The 14,987-nt window shown below is 39.7% G+C and overlaps 1 protein-coding gene across 1 annotated transcript in view; it reads left to right on the top strand.

Annotated features, from left to right (window-relative positions):
• The first annotated feature begins 895 nt into the window (after nt 1-895).
• The window catches only part of CD86 (CD86 molecule), a 25,040-nt gene continuing 10,948 nt past the window's right edge, over nt 896-14,987 (top strand). The window contains exons 1-4 of the mRNA XM_009993414.1: nt 896-941; nt 2,213-2,551; nt 6,278-6,589; nt 8,624-8,758. Coding sequence (XP_009991716.1) covers nt 896-941; nt 2,213-2,551; nt 6,278-6,589; nt 8,624-8,758 — 832 coding nt within the window. The remainder of the gene's footprint in view (nt 942-2,212; nt 2,552-6,277; nt 6,590-8,623; nt 8,759-14,987) is intronic.

Raw genomic sequence — 14,987 nt, 5'->3', positions numbered from 1 at the left:
AGAAGATGGAAATCTCACTGTGAAACAGTGTTGTGAGAGCTGAAGAGTTTTTACATCTGCTCCAGCAAAAAAAGATTCTCTGGAGCTGTTTAAAGGAGAATAAAGGACCTTGGCAGGCAGGGGTGATGTGGAGACTTCTCCCAAATATGTGGAAAAGGCACAGGAAAAACACAAAGGTGCCACTAAAACGCCATTTCTCTGTTTACCAGGATTATAGGCCCTTATAACTCATGAACCCAAGTAACCATAGAACTGTTTTGCTTATAAGTCATAGGGTTTCCCACATAGGGTTTTTTCTTCTTTTCTTAAGAGATACCAGTTTTTCTTGACCACAACTTACATGCTGCTTAGTCTCAACTTTTTAAAACATATAGGATTTCTCTCAGTTATCCTTTATTGTCATGAAGGATAAGTTCCTGTTACAAAACTGAAGATCACACAGTTTCTGGTAGCTGACATCATCGTGCTGCCCCCCTCAACTCCTCCTTCTGTGTCACTCTCCTCCCCCTCTACTTTCAATTCCCCCATCTTCTTCCCCACACTGCAAGGGCAAGCATGCTTCCCATTCTGCCTTCCTCCACAACAGGCAATTTGGGTACTCATTCTGTCCTTTGCACCCAAGGGACTCAGTGTTCCTCCCATGGCATACCCCGTCTGCAGTAATCTTGCCCCACATCACCGTCTCTGTAAACCCGAGATCTGTCATGGCATGCTGCTTTGTACTAGAGGCTGTGAAGCACAACCAGTCCATGGAAAAAGGTGAGATTAACTTTCCTGAAAGTCTCTCTCTTTGGTTGAAATTCTTGTTTTACCACTTTTTTGGGAGTACTGGAAATTATACCTGAGTGTTTTCAGCCTCTGACATACCTCTTTCATTCTGCATTCTTACAGTGTCATGGAGGTCTGCATATTCTTCCTTTATGCTATGATACTTCTCCCAGGTAAAAGTTGTACTTTTAATTGTAAAAACTGTTTTGATTATTTGTGTCACACTAGGTGATACTTTCTTATCACTTTCTCATCCACAAGAAATTCATTCCTCAGTTGTAATTAATCATTTCCATTGCTCAATTGAGGTCATATAGCCTTTGTGACATGTATTTAAATTGTGTGAAGGGACTCTATAAAATATATAGTGAGTACTTTCTCTCTTCAACTTTATATCTTTCCATTACACTTATTTTATGTTGCTCTTAAATTTTCAATTTAAATCTATCTTTAAAATGTGTGTATACCATAGAGGAGAGTATTAAACCAAAAACTGACAGTTTGATATGGGACAACTGGAGTTTCAGGCAGCCATGGAGATCATTTTGCAGTCTGGTGCTCTGGAGAAGCAGTCAAAACTTTGCACCAGGAGAGAGACTGTAAATCTCCTTTTGAACATAGCAGAGGTCTTTGTATCTTCTGGGACACAGAACTGCATTTCTCATTCCAAGAAAAGCCTGTCCTGCCAGCCCATCACCACCTGTAATAATGGCTACATGCACTGATGGAAATGGGAGGAAAACCATCCCTTGTATAATTACAGTTCATACTTTCTTTGCGTGAAGGCATAATTGTGTTTATTGACCATTTCCGTTAACAAGATCAGCAACAGAACAGATAAATTTGACATTTAATCTGTCATTAAACTCTAGATTAATTACAGAACAGTTGAATCTGACATTTAATTTGTCATTAAACTTTAGATTAATTCTTCAATGAGACTCAAAGTGTTCACCTGTGTCTAACCTTTTGGTCATCTATTCCCTAGACACCAACATTTACCATACAGTGTGCATGTTATGGTTTCTTCAAAACTGCAGTGCTGTGTTATTTTTTTAGGAGAATGAATTCAACTTTTTAACAAGAAACTGCAACTATCTCCTTTGTGGCAGAATCTCCCTATGCTCAGGATGCAACATACAAGAATTATTTGGAACTTTTGCCTGCATTTAAGACTCCTAAAATATAGACACTGTGTGGAAGGCCTTCCTTGGAAAGTAAAATATAGGAAGAAAAATAAGAAACAGTTTTATGACCTGAACTCCACAGGACTATGTCAGTTGGAAGAACTATGAGTCCTGTCATACCTAATGGGAGAATTTGTGTCTAAATGCTGGCATTTTTATTGCTACTGTTGTTAAAGCATTGCACTCTGTGAGTGCAAATACTTGGTGTTCTTTTGCAGCTGATGGAAATCTTAATTTCTTCTCTCTCTTTGTCTAAGGTATTGGTGCCAGTATGCATCAGGTGAAGTCATTTCTCAATCACACTGCATATTTATCCTGCTCGTTTCCAAACTCTCAGAAAACTGACATAAAGGATTTAAGAGTTTTTTGGCAAAAAGGCACTGAAGTGGTGCATGAAGTCTATTACGGCCAAGAAAAACATGATAACCTTAGTCCTAAATATAAAAATCGCACTAAGATGGATATGGACAAATGGACCTTGCAATTGTTAAATGCAGAAATTGTGGATGAGGGACTGTATACGTGTATTATACAGCATAAACATAAAGGATCACCAAAGGTCATACACACATCTGAGTGTTTCCTGCACATAATTGGTAAGTAATCTCCTCTAATTGTCTTCTAGTCTGGGGTTCTTGGGGGGCTTCTCTGTCTCTTTGTTCAGTCCAGAAATATGTGGTACTGAAGTTGTACCTGCACTAGAGCAGAATTTCTGAAGACGGATAAAAGCATTCTCAACAGAAAATGCTCAGCTCTGAATGAAAAGTACTCAGGAGAAAGCATACAGCAGTAGAAAATTAGGCAGTAATTTTCTCAATATTGCATCATTCCTGATTCCTACATTGTGATACTTTATAGTGGAAACCATTCAGCCTTCTTCCTCTTGCTTCTTGCAAGTTTTATGACTTTTAGGACTCTGGAAAATACACTTCTTTACTTGCATTTGATGTGCTACCTTCTATTAAAAGTAGCAGTAATTTTCATAGTTGTTGGTAAGTTAGAATTGAAACATAAGAAGATTTCTGCAAGCAGCCAGCTATTTTTTGATCATGTAAATCTTGGGGAAAATAAATAAAAGAGCAGCTAATATGTGGAGGAGTAGAAATCCACATCTTCTTTTAAAAGAAGACTGAAAATATGTCTGAAGAAAAGACGCATGCGTTGATGAAATTCAACTTGATCTCTTGCATGTTATCAGAGGAAAAGGCAGCAAATCTTTTGACAGAGGAATGGAAATGAGGAAGCATTCTTTTCCTAATATTTTCTAATATTTTTAGTAATCCCTAATTTATTTTCCAAATGTTTTTGTATTATAAACTATTCTACAAGTAACTTTTGTCCGTATGTCTGGGTTCTCTCTTCCACTATGATAGGGCTAGTCATTAATAATAACAGCTTCTGACTTCCATTGGTGTTTTCAGGCTTCAGCATACTGCTTCAAAAGAGAACAGACCATGTGTAAAAGCAGCCAGAAACAGAGTGCCAGGACATCTGAGACTGTTTAGCTTTGTGCTACCAGCGAGTGTTCCCTTGGTCCACAGATAAAAAACCTAGATTGTTAACTTCAGTTCTCCCAGAATCTACTCAACAAGTATTTTCAGCAAAGATTCAGAACTCAGAAAGTCAGTATCAAGGCCAATTTAAGAGATGCTTACTATCAACCATTCAAGCAATTAAATCAGTCACCTGCTTAGCCAACATCTGAGCAACATGCTATAGAGGTCTTGTACTAAACCTCTCCAAGACCTTTTAAGGCTTAACATAGGAAGACTGTTATGAACTATTTGCTGTTGTGTTCCTTTCAAATTACTTTCTGTTCAATAAGCTCCCAAAGGAAGGAGCAGCAGAAAATATTTTTTTTTTTTAAAGCCTGAAAATTATTTGGAAGAAAAATATAAATGCTGAAATTGCCTTGTGCTTACCTACTGTTTCTTGATTAAAATATCATATAATATGTGGAGGGTCTTTTGTAGTATAGCATGTCACACTTAAAATAGACATAAAAAGACTGAGTGCTGTACAAGAATGATAGAACAGTCATATAAAGCTATCTATCTAGATCACTCAGTGACTAAGCCCATCCAGAAATGCTGAAGTATCTTGTGTACCACTAGGATGATACATGTAACAGTGAACACAGATTGTTCCCCAGAAAGAAGGAAGGGCTTCACAACAGAAAGCTTTGGCTCTTAAAACAGACAAGGTAGGGACCACAGCAGCGTAACTGGAAATTCTGCTGCTATAGCATGTCTCTAGTGCTTCCTTTGGATGGATCAATAAGGGAAGTGAGTGAGACTAGGGAAGCTATTTCAAAATACGTGATATTCAAACAGTAAAACTGTTGTCAGAACAGAGGCTAACAGTTTGTGTACCCAATTCAGAAGCACGAAGAAAAGTTCTACTTGCGTTGTCTGAAGGCTGGGAAAAATACATTCCAACTGGAGACATTAAAAGATTGATCAGATTACCTTATAGGACAGAAGTCTTATTTTCAGCCTGGGAACCTAAAATACATATAAAATACTGGTGTTTTTTTAAATCATTAATTGATTATTAATTAATCAATTATATAGTTTTAATTAATAATTCATTGAAGATATAAAAACAGTCAGTGTCTGGAAGCAACTGAGAAGAAGGCACATTGTCACTTTAGAAAACAGAACCAAAACAGGTAGGGTGACTAAGCCATTGAGAAATATGTTAAAGGCTTAATAGATATGCTGTCTCTTAAGATATTTAAATCTAAGCCCATAGCCTTTTCGGAAGACATGTTATCTTTAAATACAAAAGACTCCCCAAAACATGCTTTTCTGTTAACAATCCAAAGCCCACATATACACAGCTCACACTGTGCATGCAACCAACATCACTTTTCAGTAAACTGAGGTGCCAGAGCCATAAAAGTGCTTTGATCAGGGTATATTCCACTATTTCCACTTGCTTATTGTCAACAGATTGAAACTTTTACATTACTTGGATGATTTAGCAAGTTTCACAGCCATGGACTGCATTCCTGCCTATAAAATGCAAAGGAGAGAATACTTCAGACCAGAAGCTGGAGTGAACAGTCAGCTAAGAAAGTCAGACCTTGAAGAGAAAGAGGAAGCTTGAGCTCTCCTGAGACACAATTTAAATAATTTTGAGGTGTAAAAAAGGTGGGGCTTTTTCTATTCTGAATGCACAACCATGGACTCTCTTGGGGATTTAAGTGACTAAGCTAAATTCTACTCACTGTGTGTGTAGAGCAAATAAAAGCAACATCATATTTCTTCATCCATCCATATTAAGAATTCACTGGGGCAAGAGTTAGAGCCTGGATCCAACACATTGAGTATGTGTGCAGTAGAGTCAAACCATCCTAGGCTCACATTTTTCTAAGAATCCTTTTACCCCTCAGTATTGTCCACATTGTCTCTAGCCCTATTGGCACTAAAATAAATAAGTATTTTTAATGAGTCTGTTTCTTGGGTTTTGCTGTTTGCTTTGTTAACTTGTTGTATGCCAACATGCAGTCAGTATTATGTCCACATTCTCTCCTCTTTTTCCATTATAGTCTACTATTTCTACTATGACCTTTTAACCAAACAAATCCTGGTTGAGAACATTTGGGAGATCACTGGTTAAAAGCTTCCATTTACCATTCATTTTTTATGTTTAAATAATTCTTTCTAATCCTACTTCACTAATTATTTCTTGCCTAAATAACTTGATTTTTTAAAGCAACAGGTATGTTTTTTGATTGGGATGAGTATCTAATGACACAAAGTAAAAAAACTTGTGCTGTAGTCACTTCCACATAAAAAGGTGTGCTGAGGGAAGCCTAGCATCACGTTGAGTGAATTACTTTATATGCTGTAAAAATAATTACTCATAATACTGACAGGCACCAAGGATATTTCTACCTGTGACAGCACTGGACCTCGAACTTACCCTATCTGAAGTCCCTCCGATTATTTCTTTCTCTACATTTCACAGTTAGAAATTTACCTAATCAGCAGGTGAAGAGTAGGCAGCACTGTGTCCCATTCCTATTCTGTCCTTAAGCACTGACCTGCAAGCAGGTCATGTTTGATTATTCTGAGGTGTTTATGGATCTAAACTGATCTGGCTGATCAGACTCACATTCTTGAATCACCCCACGGACAAGTAGCACCAATTCTACATGTACACCAAAACTATAACATACCCTTCTTGGGACTCCCATTGTTTTCCTGAGAAGATTGTTTAGATTTGCTTCTGCCCAAAATCTAAAGTAACTAGTAGGAACTGTCACAAGATGTGGGATGCCTGACTCATGGTGCTTTCTCTTTGGTCTATTTCAGCCAACTATAGTCAACCTGAGATAGCACAGCTGCACACTGGCGAACTAAAGCCCAATGAACACTTGAATCTTTCCTGTTCCTCCAGTGGAGGTTATCCAGAGCCCAAGGAGATGACGTGGCTAATTTCACATGAAAACACAACAGACAGGCTTACGCGTCACATGGATGTCTTGCAGGATGCTCTGACAAAGCTGTACAATGTTACTAGCAAGCTGGATATCCCAGTTCCTATTAACACCCTCACTAATATTAGCTGCTTGCTTCACCTTGGAGAGCAGCTGGGGAGCCTTGTCTCAGTGCCACTAGGCATAGGTGAGTCTCCATTTGCCTATTCCATTATTTGTACAGGAAGGAGCATGGCATATTGCAGTAGAGTTGATCACAGATAGCACCATAGTCAAGGTAGGGAATGAACCCTAAGCAGTAGTAGAAGTTGTTTACAAGGGTTGTACCTTCACCATCCTGTTCACCAACAGCCATGGCCATCAAATTTCCTCTCCTTTCCATATGGGAAGTCTTGTTGCAGCAAGGAGAGGGCACAGAAAAGGAAGGAACACAGCCTTGTTCATCCCCTCCCTAAATGCTGCTGCAGTAGCAAATCAACCTGGATGTCTGGATTAGGCAGAAACCACTCTCTGGAGGTGATATTTAGCTGTTAAGAAAGGTTGTCACTTCACAGAATTAGAGAACTGTTGAGGTTGGAAGAGGGATCTAGAGATCATATAATTCAACCAGTCCACTTAAAGCAAGGTCAACAAGGGAGTGCAGGGCCTTATCCAGTTGAGTTTTAATTATCTCCCAGGATAGAGACTTCCCAACCCTTCTCAGCAAACCGTTCCAGTATTTGACAACCCTGACTGTAAAAAAGTGTGTGAGGGAGGCTTGCTCTGTTTTTTTTTTTTCCTGATGTTTAAGTGCTTGAGCTGCTATTCTTAACCATTCCCTACAGACAGGCAGAAGAGTGCCTTGGACAAGATTTGGCTCACAAACTGCTAGATAGACTGTGCTGAGTTAAGTGTAAAGGCCATGAAACTTTTACTAGTCTTAGAAGCATTCTGGGTGGTTGTCATAACATTCAGCAGAATGAAGCACACATTCCAAAATTACTATTAGGGGGTTATTTTTTTCTCCCTGCGATTGTGTCTTTTTTCAGATACCTCTTGCAAGAAGAAGCTGGGGACCTAAGTTCCAATAAGACTTCAGTGCTGGATTGTCTCAGGGCTCCACATGACTAATCCTTTCTTTAAACTAGTGCTGTATTTTACATATTCCCTAGAACAAGAAAAAATCCTTTGATATATTTTTGTTCATAAGCTATGCCACAAGCACATCTAAGTAAAGACAATTCCCACTTTGGTCATAAGTTCATATGGCTTGCACATATCTCCTTTAGACAATGTTAAAGGCAGAGAGCTGTGCTTCAACTGACATGACTAGCCAGGATGGAATGGTAATACTGCAGAAAAGTCACTCAGGGTAGTACAGGCATGCACCTTACTACTGCAGATAAAAAAGCTTGCCGCTCATTCTGAAAAAAGTTCCACAGTGCTGTTTTCTTCATAGAAATTTAGCTAAAGGATTAATTCATCAATGCTAGATATAGCAAACTGCCTCCAATGTCCCTATATTCTAGGATTTTAAAATAATATTAAATTACAATACAAAAGTCTTCTGAAGTTTGCACAGCTTTACACGCTGCTCATGAGTGTTAACATGGCTATATTAGCTATAGTGCATATTCTCTCACACACTTGCCTCCTCTTCCCCATTCAATTCTGGTGGGTAAGAAACTGGGAACACCACATAAACAAAAGCTTTGTTTGGTGATAACTGAAGCTCTATCAGTTGGTAATCCTAGCAACCAAAGCCTCAAAAAATAACCAGAAATAGAGGGAAACTCCTTTACATTCCCAGGTACTTTCACATCCCTTAGGGCATTTCATTAGGTGTTGACCGTCATTCACAATAGATACCACATAGGAGCATATCCCTGGTTCTTCAAACATGGATATAGCACACAGTGGCAGTAGCACAGTAGCAGCCTTATAGGCTCTTGCATTAATTCAGTTGCCAATCTCTTACTGTTACTCAAACTTCAGAAAGAATACTTTGCCTTACTGTTGTTGAAGTGGCCATTAAGACTGGTAGTTGCACTAGTTATTGGAAGTGGAAATAAAGTAATCTGGATAGTGATTTATTGATGCTATTAAATAACTGTAAAAGCAAAGGATGCTGAGGGCCCTTCCCTAAACTTCTAATTCACATACTTTTGGGATAGATTGTTTAAGCTAATTGTCACCAAATTAAATCCTTGTTGTGTTTTATCTCCTCTGGTTTTTTATTCAGAGATAAAGGTGAAAGAAATGGAGCAAGTGAAGATAAATTTCTTTGGCCCACTTATAGCTGTGATTATACTGATCACACTTCTTCCAGGTTTTGTGATACTGAGGAAGTACAGAAATACCTCATCTCCTATCCAGGGTAAGTTATACTTCTCAGCTTCAGCTCTACTGTCTCTCAACTCTCAAGTCAAGGCTTTGGTCTTTAATCATCCCTTTACCTACATTCAAGCTGCTGGCAGAAAGTTAGGTTTCATGCTGGACTTCAGCTAAGCCTCCTTGGACAACTTAGTTCCTGCCACAACTTAGTCCATCCAGCAGAAAGTCAAAACATCTTTCTCCTGTCTTATCCTGGTACCTACTTCTCCCTCTTTGTGCTCTGTGAGAGTGCCTGGCACCAGCTTACCATTTTTCCCCTGCAGTTTTATCTGTCTGTGGATCACATATTAATCTATTTTAGGTGTCAGTCTAGCAGTCTAGAAGCCATCCAGTTTGAAACTGAGGCCATCAGCCAGACCACTGACTGGGAACCATGTCTGCACATAACAAGGCCTGAGGTCTCATATTTTTAGATGCTCTGCCAGAACAGGAATCCTCCCAGGATCCTCCCTTCAGAACAACACGTAACATTTTTGTCTGATGACTGAAATCCAGTGTCCAGTGTCCTTTGCTTTTATGGTAGTAAATATGATGCTCTGCCTCTCTGTATGACTATGTTTTTACTATATCTTTACACACTGTCACACTGTAAAATCCTGAGAGTAGAGGAAGAAAGCAGAGCTGCATGGGTTACAGAAGGGAGTGTCTCAGAAATAGGAGTTAGGCCACAACCTGAGAATCATAACCATTACTGGAAACATGATCAGAGGCAGGCTATTAACCATGAGCCATAAACACTTTTGGCAGTGCCAGTGTGGCTTTGTACCAGTAACTTTCTTGTAAAGCTCCATAGCAGAAAGAGGAACTTAAGGACACTTCCCCACGTTAAGAGGGAAGCCATGCAATTCCTATCAGGCATTTGAAACTTGAAATCAGCTGAAGGAAAGACTTGCTTTAAAGACAGTTTATTGTTATCTTATTTACTTTTTTACTATGATCAAAGCTTAATAAGCCCAGACAGTTATTACCTCCACATTTTGTGCCTCTGTATTCTTACTGGATGCTGTACTAGTTGCTCAGGTGGATGCAGGGATTGAGAATGAAAGCATGAGGTATCATTCGTGTATAAATCTAAATATGCAAGATTGAGCTAAGCAGATAATGAAAAGTATTATTTAAGTAGGTCATCTTCCAGTTTGGTTGACTGCCTTTCTCAATTTTGCTTCAAACCCTGAAGACAGAGTAATCCATACACCATGGTATGCTCAGTTACAGGAAGTGGTTTTCATTCAAAATATGCTAGTTGTCCAATCTTGAACGATCTCTGCACTTTATATTCTTCAATAGCATTGACTTCTCTCAGGAGGAAGACTGCAACAGAACTGAGAACAAATTCTGCTGAGGTCTTAACTCTGTTTATAGGTCTGACATTTTCAGCAAGAGCAAGGTCATTAGCATCACATTCTCAAGACAAATTTCAGCTCAGAGCTGCAGTCTGGGGACATAAATTCTTCACAGTAAAAATCCCTTTTTCTGTTAAATGAAGATGATTTGCTAGATTGCACCTCAGTTTTCAAGTGTGTGAGAGAATGTACATGTCCTTTGAGTTAGCTAAACCATTTAGGAGTCAGTTTATTAAGCTATTACATTAACATTCCAAATATTTTAATTCAGATCGATATCATTCACATTTTATTAAAGCTAAAGGTTTTATTTTTATGTAAAATTTTGTATTTGCTATCAAACTTATTTAAAGACCTATTAAAATATATATCTTTTTCTGTATTGCTGTTTTATTCTTCTGCCATTAAAGCAGTATATTGGGGAATACCCACTTTTGGTGTTCTCAGGGAAGAAACACTCCAAGAATTACTTTTTGAAATAAATTAATAAAAAAGGTATTGCTGCAATGACTAGAATAGCACAACTGAAGTTTTCATATGTTCATTCATTCATGGCACAATTCTCTGTATGCATACCTCCTTGATTTATTGACCTACACACCTCAAAGATTAGATAAAAAACTTGGCCTTTTGATTCTATGCTGCAGGTTGTCAAATGTATCTCCAGTGGGTCACACAATCTTGATTAACATTTGGTTCCTTAAATAAAGCATGTGTTAAACTATGAGTTATACTAAATCAATTAGATACTCACTAGACTTGTATTGTCTCTCTTGCTTTTTTACATGCTGTAATTCAGTTATTTTTTTTCATTCTTCTCCCTTCCTACTCACATCACCCACCTCAAATCCTCACTAATATTGTGGTTGTCAGAACAACAGCTAAACCCTACTTTATTTCAATCCAGACAAGCTTTTGTCTTCCATATGACATGTGCACATACACTCTTGAACTCAGTCTTGAAACTCTCTTACTAATCCCTAAATCCTAATGTCCTTATGAGGTCAAGTTTATCAACATAGGAAAGAAACCTTTACCAACCTTTCATGTTTGTTCCTAGAAGAAAAACTATAGCCAGTTCCTCCACAATGGATAAAGTACCTGAAGATCTATGCTAGGACTCAAGAGTCCTTCTCTAGCATATTCACTTAGCCAAAAAAACCACCAACATTCCTATCACAGCTTTTGCAATATCTCTTAATACCTGTGGTGGGGCTTTTCACCCCAATACACTACTATTACTATCAGCAGCTGTTACTAGTGGAAAAAGTCACATGGTGGGTTAGGTTTACCTTTTCACAACTCCCTTCCATCCTTAATTTGCTCCTAATTAGTGAAGTTGTTTATTTTCTCTTCTTGCCAGTCCTCTACTTTAGGCTGCCAACCTCCTTCTATTACCTGATCAATTTTTCTAGCTAGTCTTTTCTGTCTCCTGCATCCAAGGAGCGCTAAGGGGAAAAAAGCATATGAGCTTCAGGGAAAATCTTAGCTTGTCTCTCTGCCTGTTCAAATGCACTAATTCGCTGCACTAGCAGATGTCATGAATACAATAGCAAAGCATAAGAAAAGCATAGCTGATATGCTGGCATTTTTGTCCTCCATACAAATACATTCAGATTTCCTGGCCCTCTCCTCACCTACTGTGTAGTTTTTACTTTGACAGCATGCTTTCAGTCATTTAGTGACTCTATAAACATGGCAAGCAAACAAATGAGCACGCGTGTATTGCATACCACAGCATGTAACAGCTCAACTTAAAACCCATTGCTTTACTTTTAGGTGTAACATTAAGAATTTCAGAGAATGCTAAAAAAGAAATGGAAATGGCGTATTAAACCACCATCCAATGCCCTAAGATAAAATCCTGTCATCAGATTTCAGTTGTGATAGATTGCTTTAGGTTTGCTAATTAACCAGCACCATATCACAGAACAGTTGAGGTTCAAATGGACATAGGAACATTGTCCAGTTCAATCCCCCTGCTCAGAGTCCTTTGGAGCAAGGTGTCCAGGTCCATGTCCAGACAGCTTCTAAATTGTCTCCAAAGAGGCAGAGTCTGTGACCTATGTGAGCAACCTGCTCCAGGGCTCAGTCACCATTCACAGTAAAAAAGAGTTTTCTTGTGTTCAGAGGGAACCTCCTACATTTCAGTTTGCACCCACTGCCTCTCGTTCTGTCACCGGGCATCACTGAAAAGAGCCTGACCCAGTCTTTTTCGAACCCTCCCTTCAGGCATTTATACACACTGAGATCTCCCCGAGGCTTCTCTTTTCCAGGCTGACCAGTCCCAGCTCACTCAGCCTATATTCAAATGAGAGATGCTCCAGTCCCCTCCTCATCTTTGTGGCCCTTTGCTGGACTCTCTCCAGTATGTTTATGTCTCTCTTGTACTGGGGAACCCAGAACTGGACACAGATTCCAGGTGGGGCCACTGAGTAGAGGGGAAGGATCACCTCTCTCAGCCTGTGGCAACACTTCTTTCCTTGCTACAGGCCAGACACTGTTGGCCTTCTTTGCCACGAGGGCGCACTGCTGCCTCATCTTCAACTTGTCCACTAGACCATCCATGTCCTTTCCTGCGAAGCTGCTTTCCAGACAGTTTGCCCCAGCCTGTACTGGTACAAGGGGGTTATTCCTCCCAAGGTGCAGGACTTCGAATTTCCCTTTGTTGAGGGTCCTCTCAGCCCTTTTCTCTAGCTTCTTGAGATCCCTCTGGATGGTAGCACAACCCTCTAGTGTGCCATTCCTCCTAGATTTTTTATCATCTTTTAACCTGCTGATGGTATACTTACTCCCATCATCCAGGTCATTAGTGAGGAGGAAAATCAGTTTTCCTGTGGATTTCTTAATGTCAGCCAGTGTTACTGCAACAAGCTATACTTTCCTATGGTTAACTGGTGAGGGGACAATGAAGTGTTGCATTTCCAGATTATTCCACAGACACTTCTGAGGGGACTGCTGTTAACAAATCATCTCATGGAAAATACCTCTTAGTGAACTTTTTCTCTTTAGGTGAATCATTTGCCACTGGCGGTTACATTTGACCACAGAAATATGGCAATTTAATTAAAGAAATATAGTTCTTGTGTGCGTGACCTCTAAGTTTTGGGTTCAAATTCTCTTTCTCTCTCTTTTCCAAAATCAGAAATAAAAAAGAAGTTATAAAAACTGGCTGAGGCTCTAGAAAGCAAGTTTATCATGTGGAGTTTACAGAGTTCAACCTATGCAGACGATTAAGAAAATGGAGAAAGAACCTAAGTAATGTGTTTAGTATTCCAACACTTGGAACAACCGGCTAGATAAGGAAAATGGGAGAGATCCTTCCTGTTGTACTGGGGAGCCTGGAACTCAACACAATACTTCAAGTGTGGTCTCACCAGTGCTGAGTAGAGGCAAAGGATCACATCCCTTGACTTGCTGGCAAAACTTCTCCTTATGCAGCTCAGGATCCCATTAGCAGGTTTCTGGAATATGTCTGAAGGAGCCAGCATATAATAAGGGTTTGTACTGTGGAAGAGAAAGGGACTGATTAAAAAAAAATATTAGAGGGACAAAAATGATGACAATTAGCAAGAGACTCTACATTGGAAGAAAAGCCAAGATAAATCTAAGGGAAGAAAAAGAAGATGCTCAGTAGCATAGTCCTTCATCACTAGATAGCTTATGGAGAGAATTATCAGTGATCTCATCTTCCACTATTCAAGTTGCCTATGGCAGCAGAGTATATTGGGAGGGAGGCAGAAATCAAGCTTTTTCTATCAGATCAGACACCTAGCAGAGCTGGACTCTAAAGCTCTGAGATCCTTCTTCAGAGATTTTCTTTCTATATCTGGGGTGTTGAACAAGATCCACTCTCCACCTATTCTTTGGAGAGTGTGTCGGATTGGGTTTGATCAGATCAGATTGGCTGATACTGGCAGATAGATAACAACAGATCATATGGCCAGTCATCTTTGTCCAGATGTATTGGAAAAGATAATTTAAAATAATAAATCTGTCAATAATAACTCATTTCTTCTTCTGCTTTAGTTCAATTACAGTGACAGCTGATCATTATACTTAAAAGGTAGAGGTATTGCTTAGCATCTTTGAAATAATAGGGAAGCATGTTAGAAGTGCTCAGGAGGGAAAGCTAGACTGAAGATCTAAGCCTTTCTAGAAATTCAATTAGACCATAAGCACTAGGAAGGTTGTTTTGTTTTTTTTAAATTGGGTCAGTGGTTAAGTCCTTCAATGTTCTGTATGCAGCCAGAGCAGAAAAATGTGTAAGAACTGCAGTATAGGAACAGAGTAGGTTTTATCAAGCAAAATACCAAAATGCTGTATCAGCACTAACACACTGATACATCAAAACCCAGCCTCCCCTAGTGTAAAGCAGCTGTTTGATCCCAGAAACCAGAGCTAGGCACCATGGCACATACATGCCTCACCCTATCCATTTTTGCAAGTCCTTAGTTTGCTCTCAGCAGAGTTAGCAGAAAACTGGATGCAAGGGTGTCACATCCTGGTCATCCATTGCAGGCGAGTTTCAGGAGACAGACTGTAACTAGCCTAACACCCAACAAGAACACCACTGGGGGAAAATGTGGTCACATCTTATAAGGACGGCCCTTCATCCAGGCCACAGGGCTTAGCTTTTTATTTCTGCTTCCTTCTCCTTTGCTTTCTGGAACACTTGACCAGCAGCGTCCACAGGCTCCTAAGCCAACCTGGCGGCCTCCTCTCCCCCACCCATCCACCCACCCACCCAGCCTCCCCGTCGAGGCCGGGAGCTCCTTCAGAGGGCCCCGAGCTACCACCACCTTGCCTTTGGTCAGGGCAGGAAAGGCGCCTGCCTGTGCTTACCGGCTGGTCCGGCACCCCCGCCCT

The sequence above is a fragment of the Chaetura pelagica genome, unplaced genomic scaffold (genome assembly GCF_000747805.2).
Source record: "Chaetura pelagica isolate M959 unplaced genomic scaffold, ChaPel_1.0 scaffold101, whole genome shotgun sequence".
NCBI lineage: Eukaryota > Metazoa > Chordata > Aves > Apodiformes > Apodidae > Chaetura > Chaetura pelagica.
This window is presented reverse-complemented; position numbering and strand designations above follow the sequence as displayed.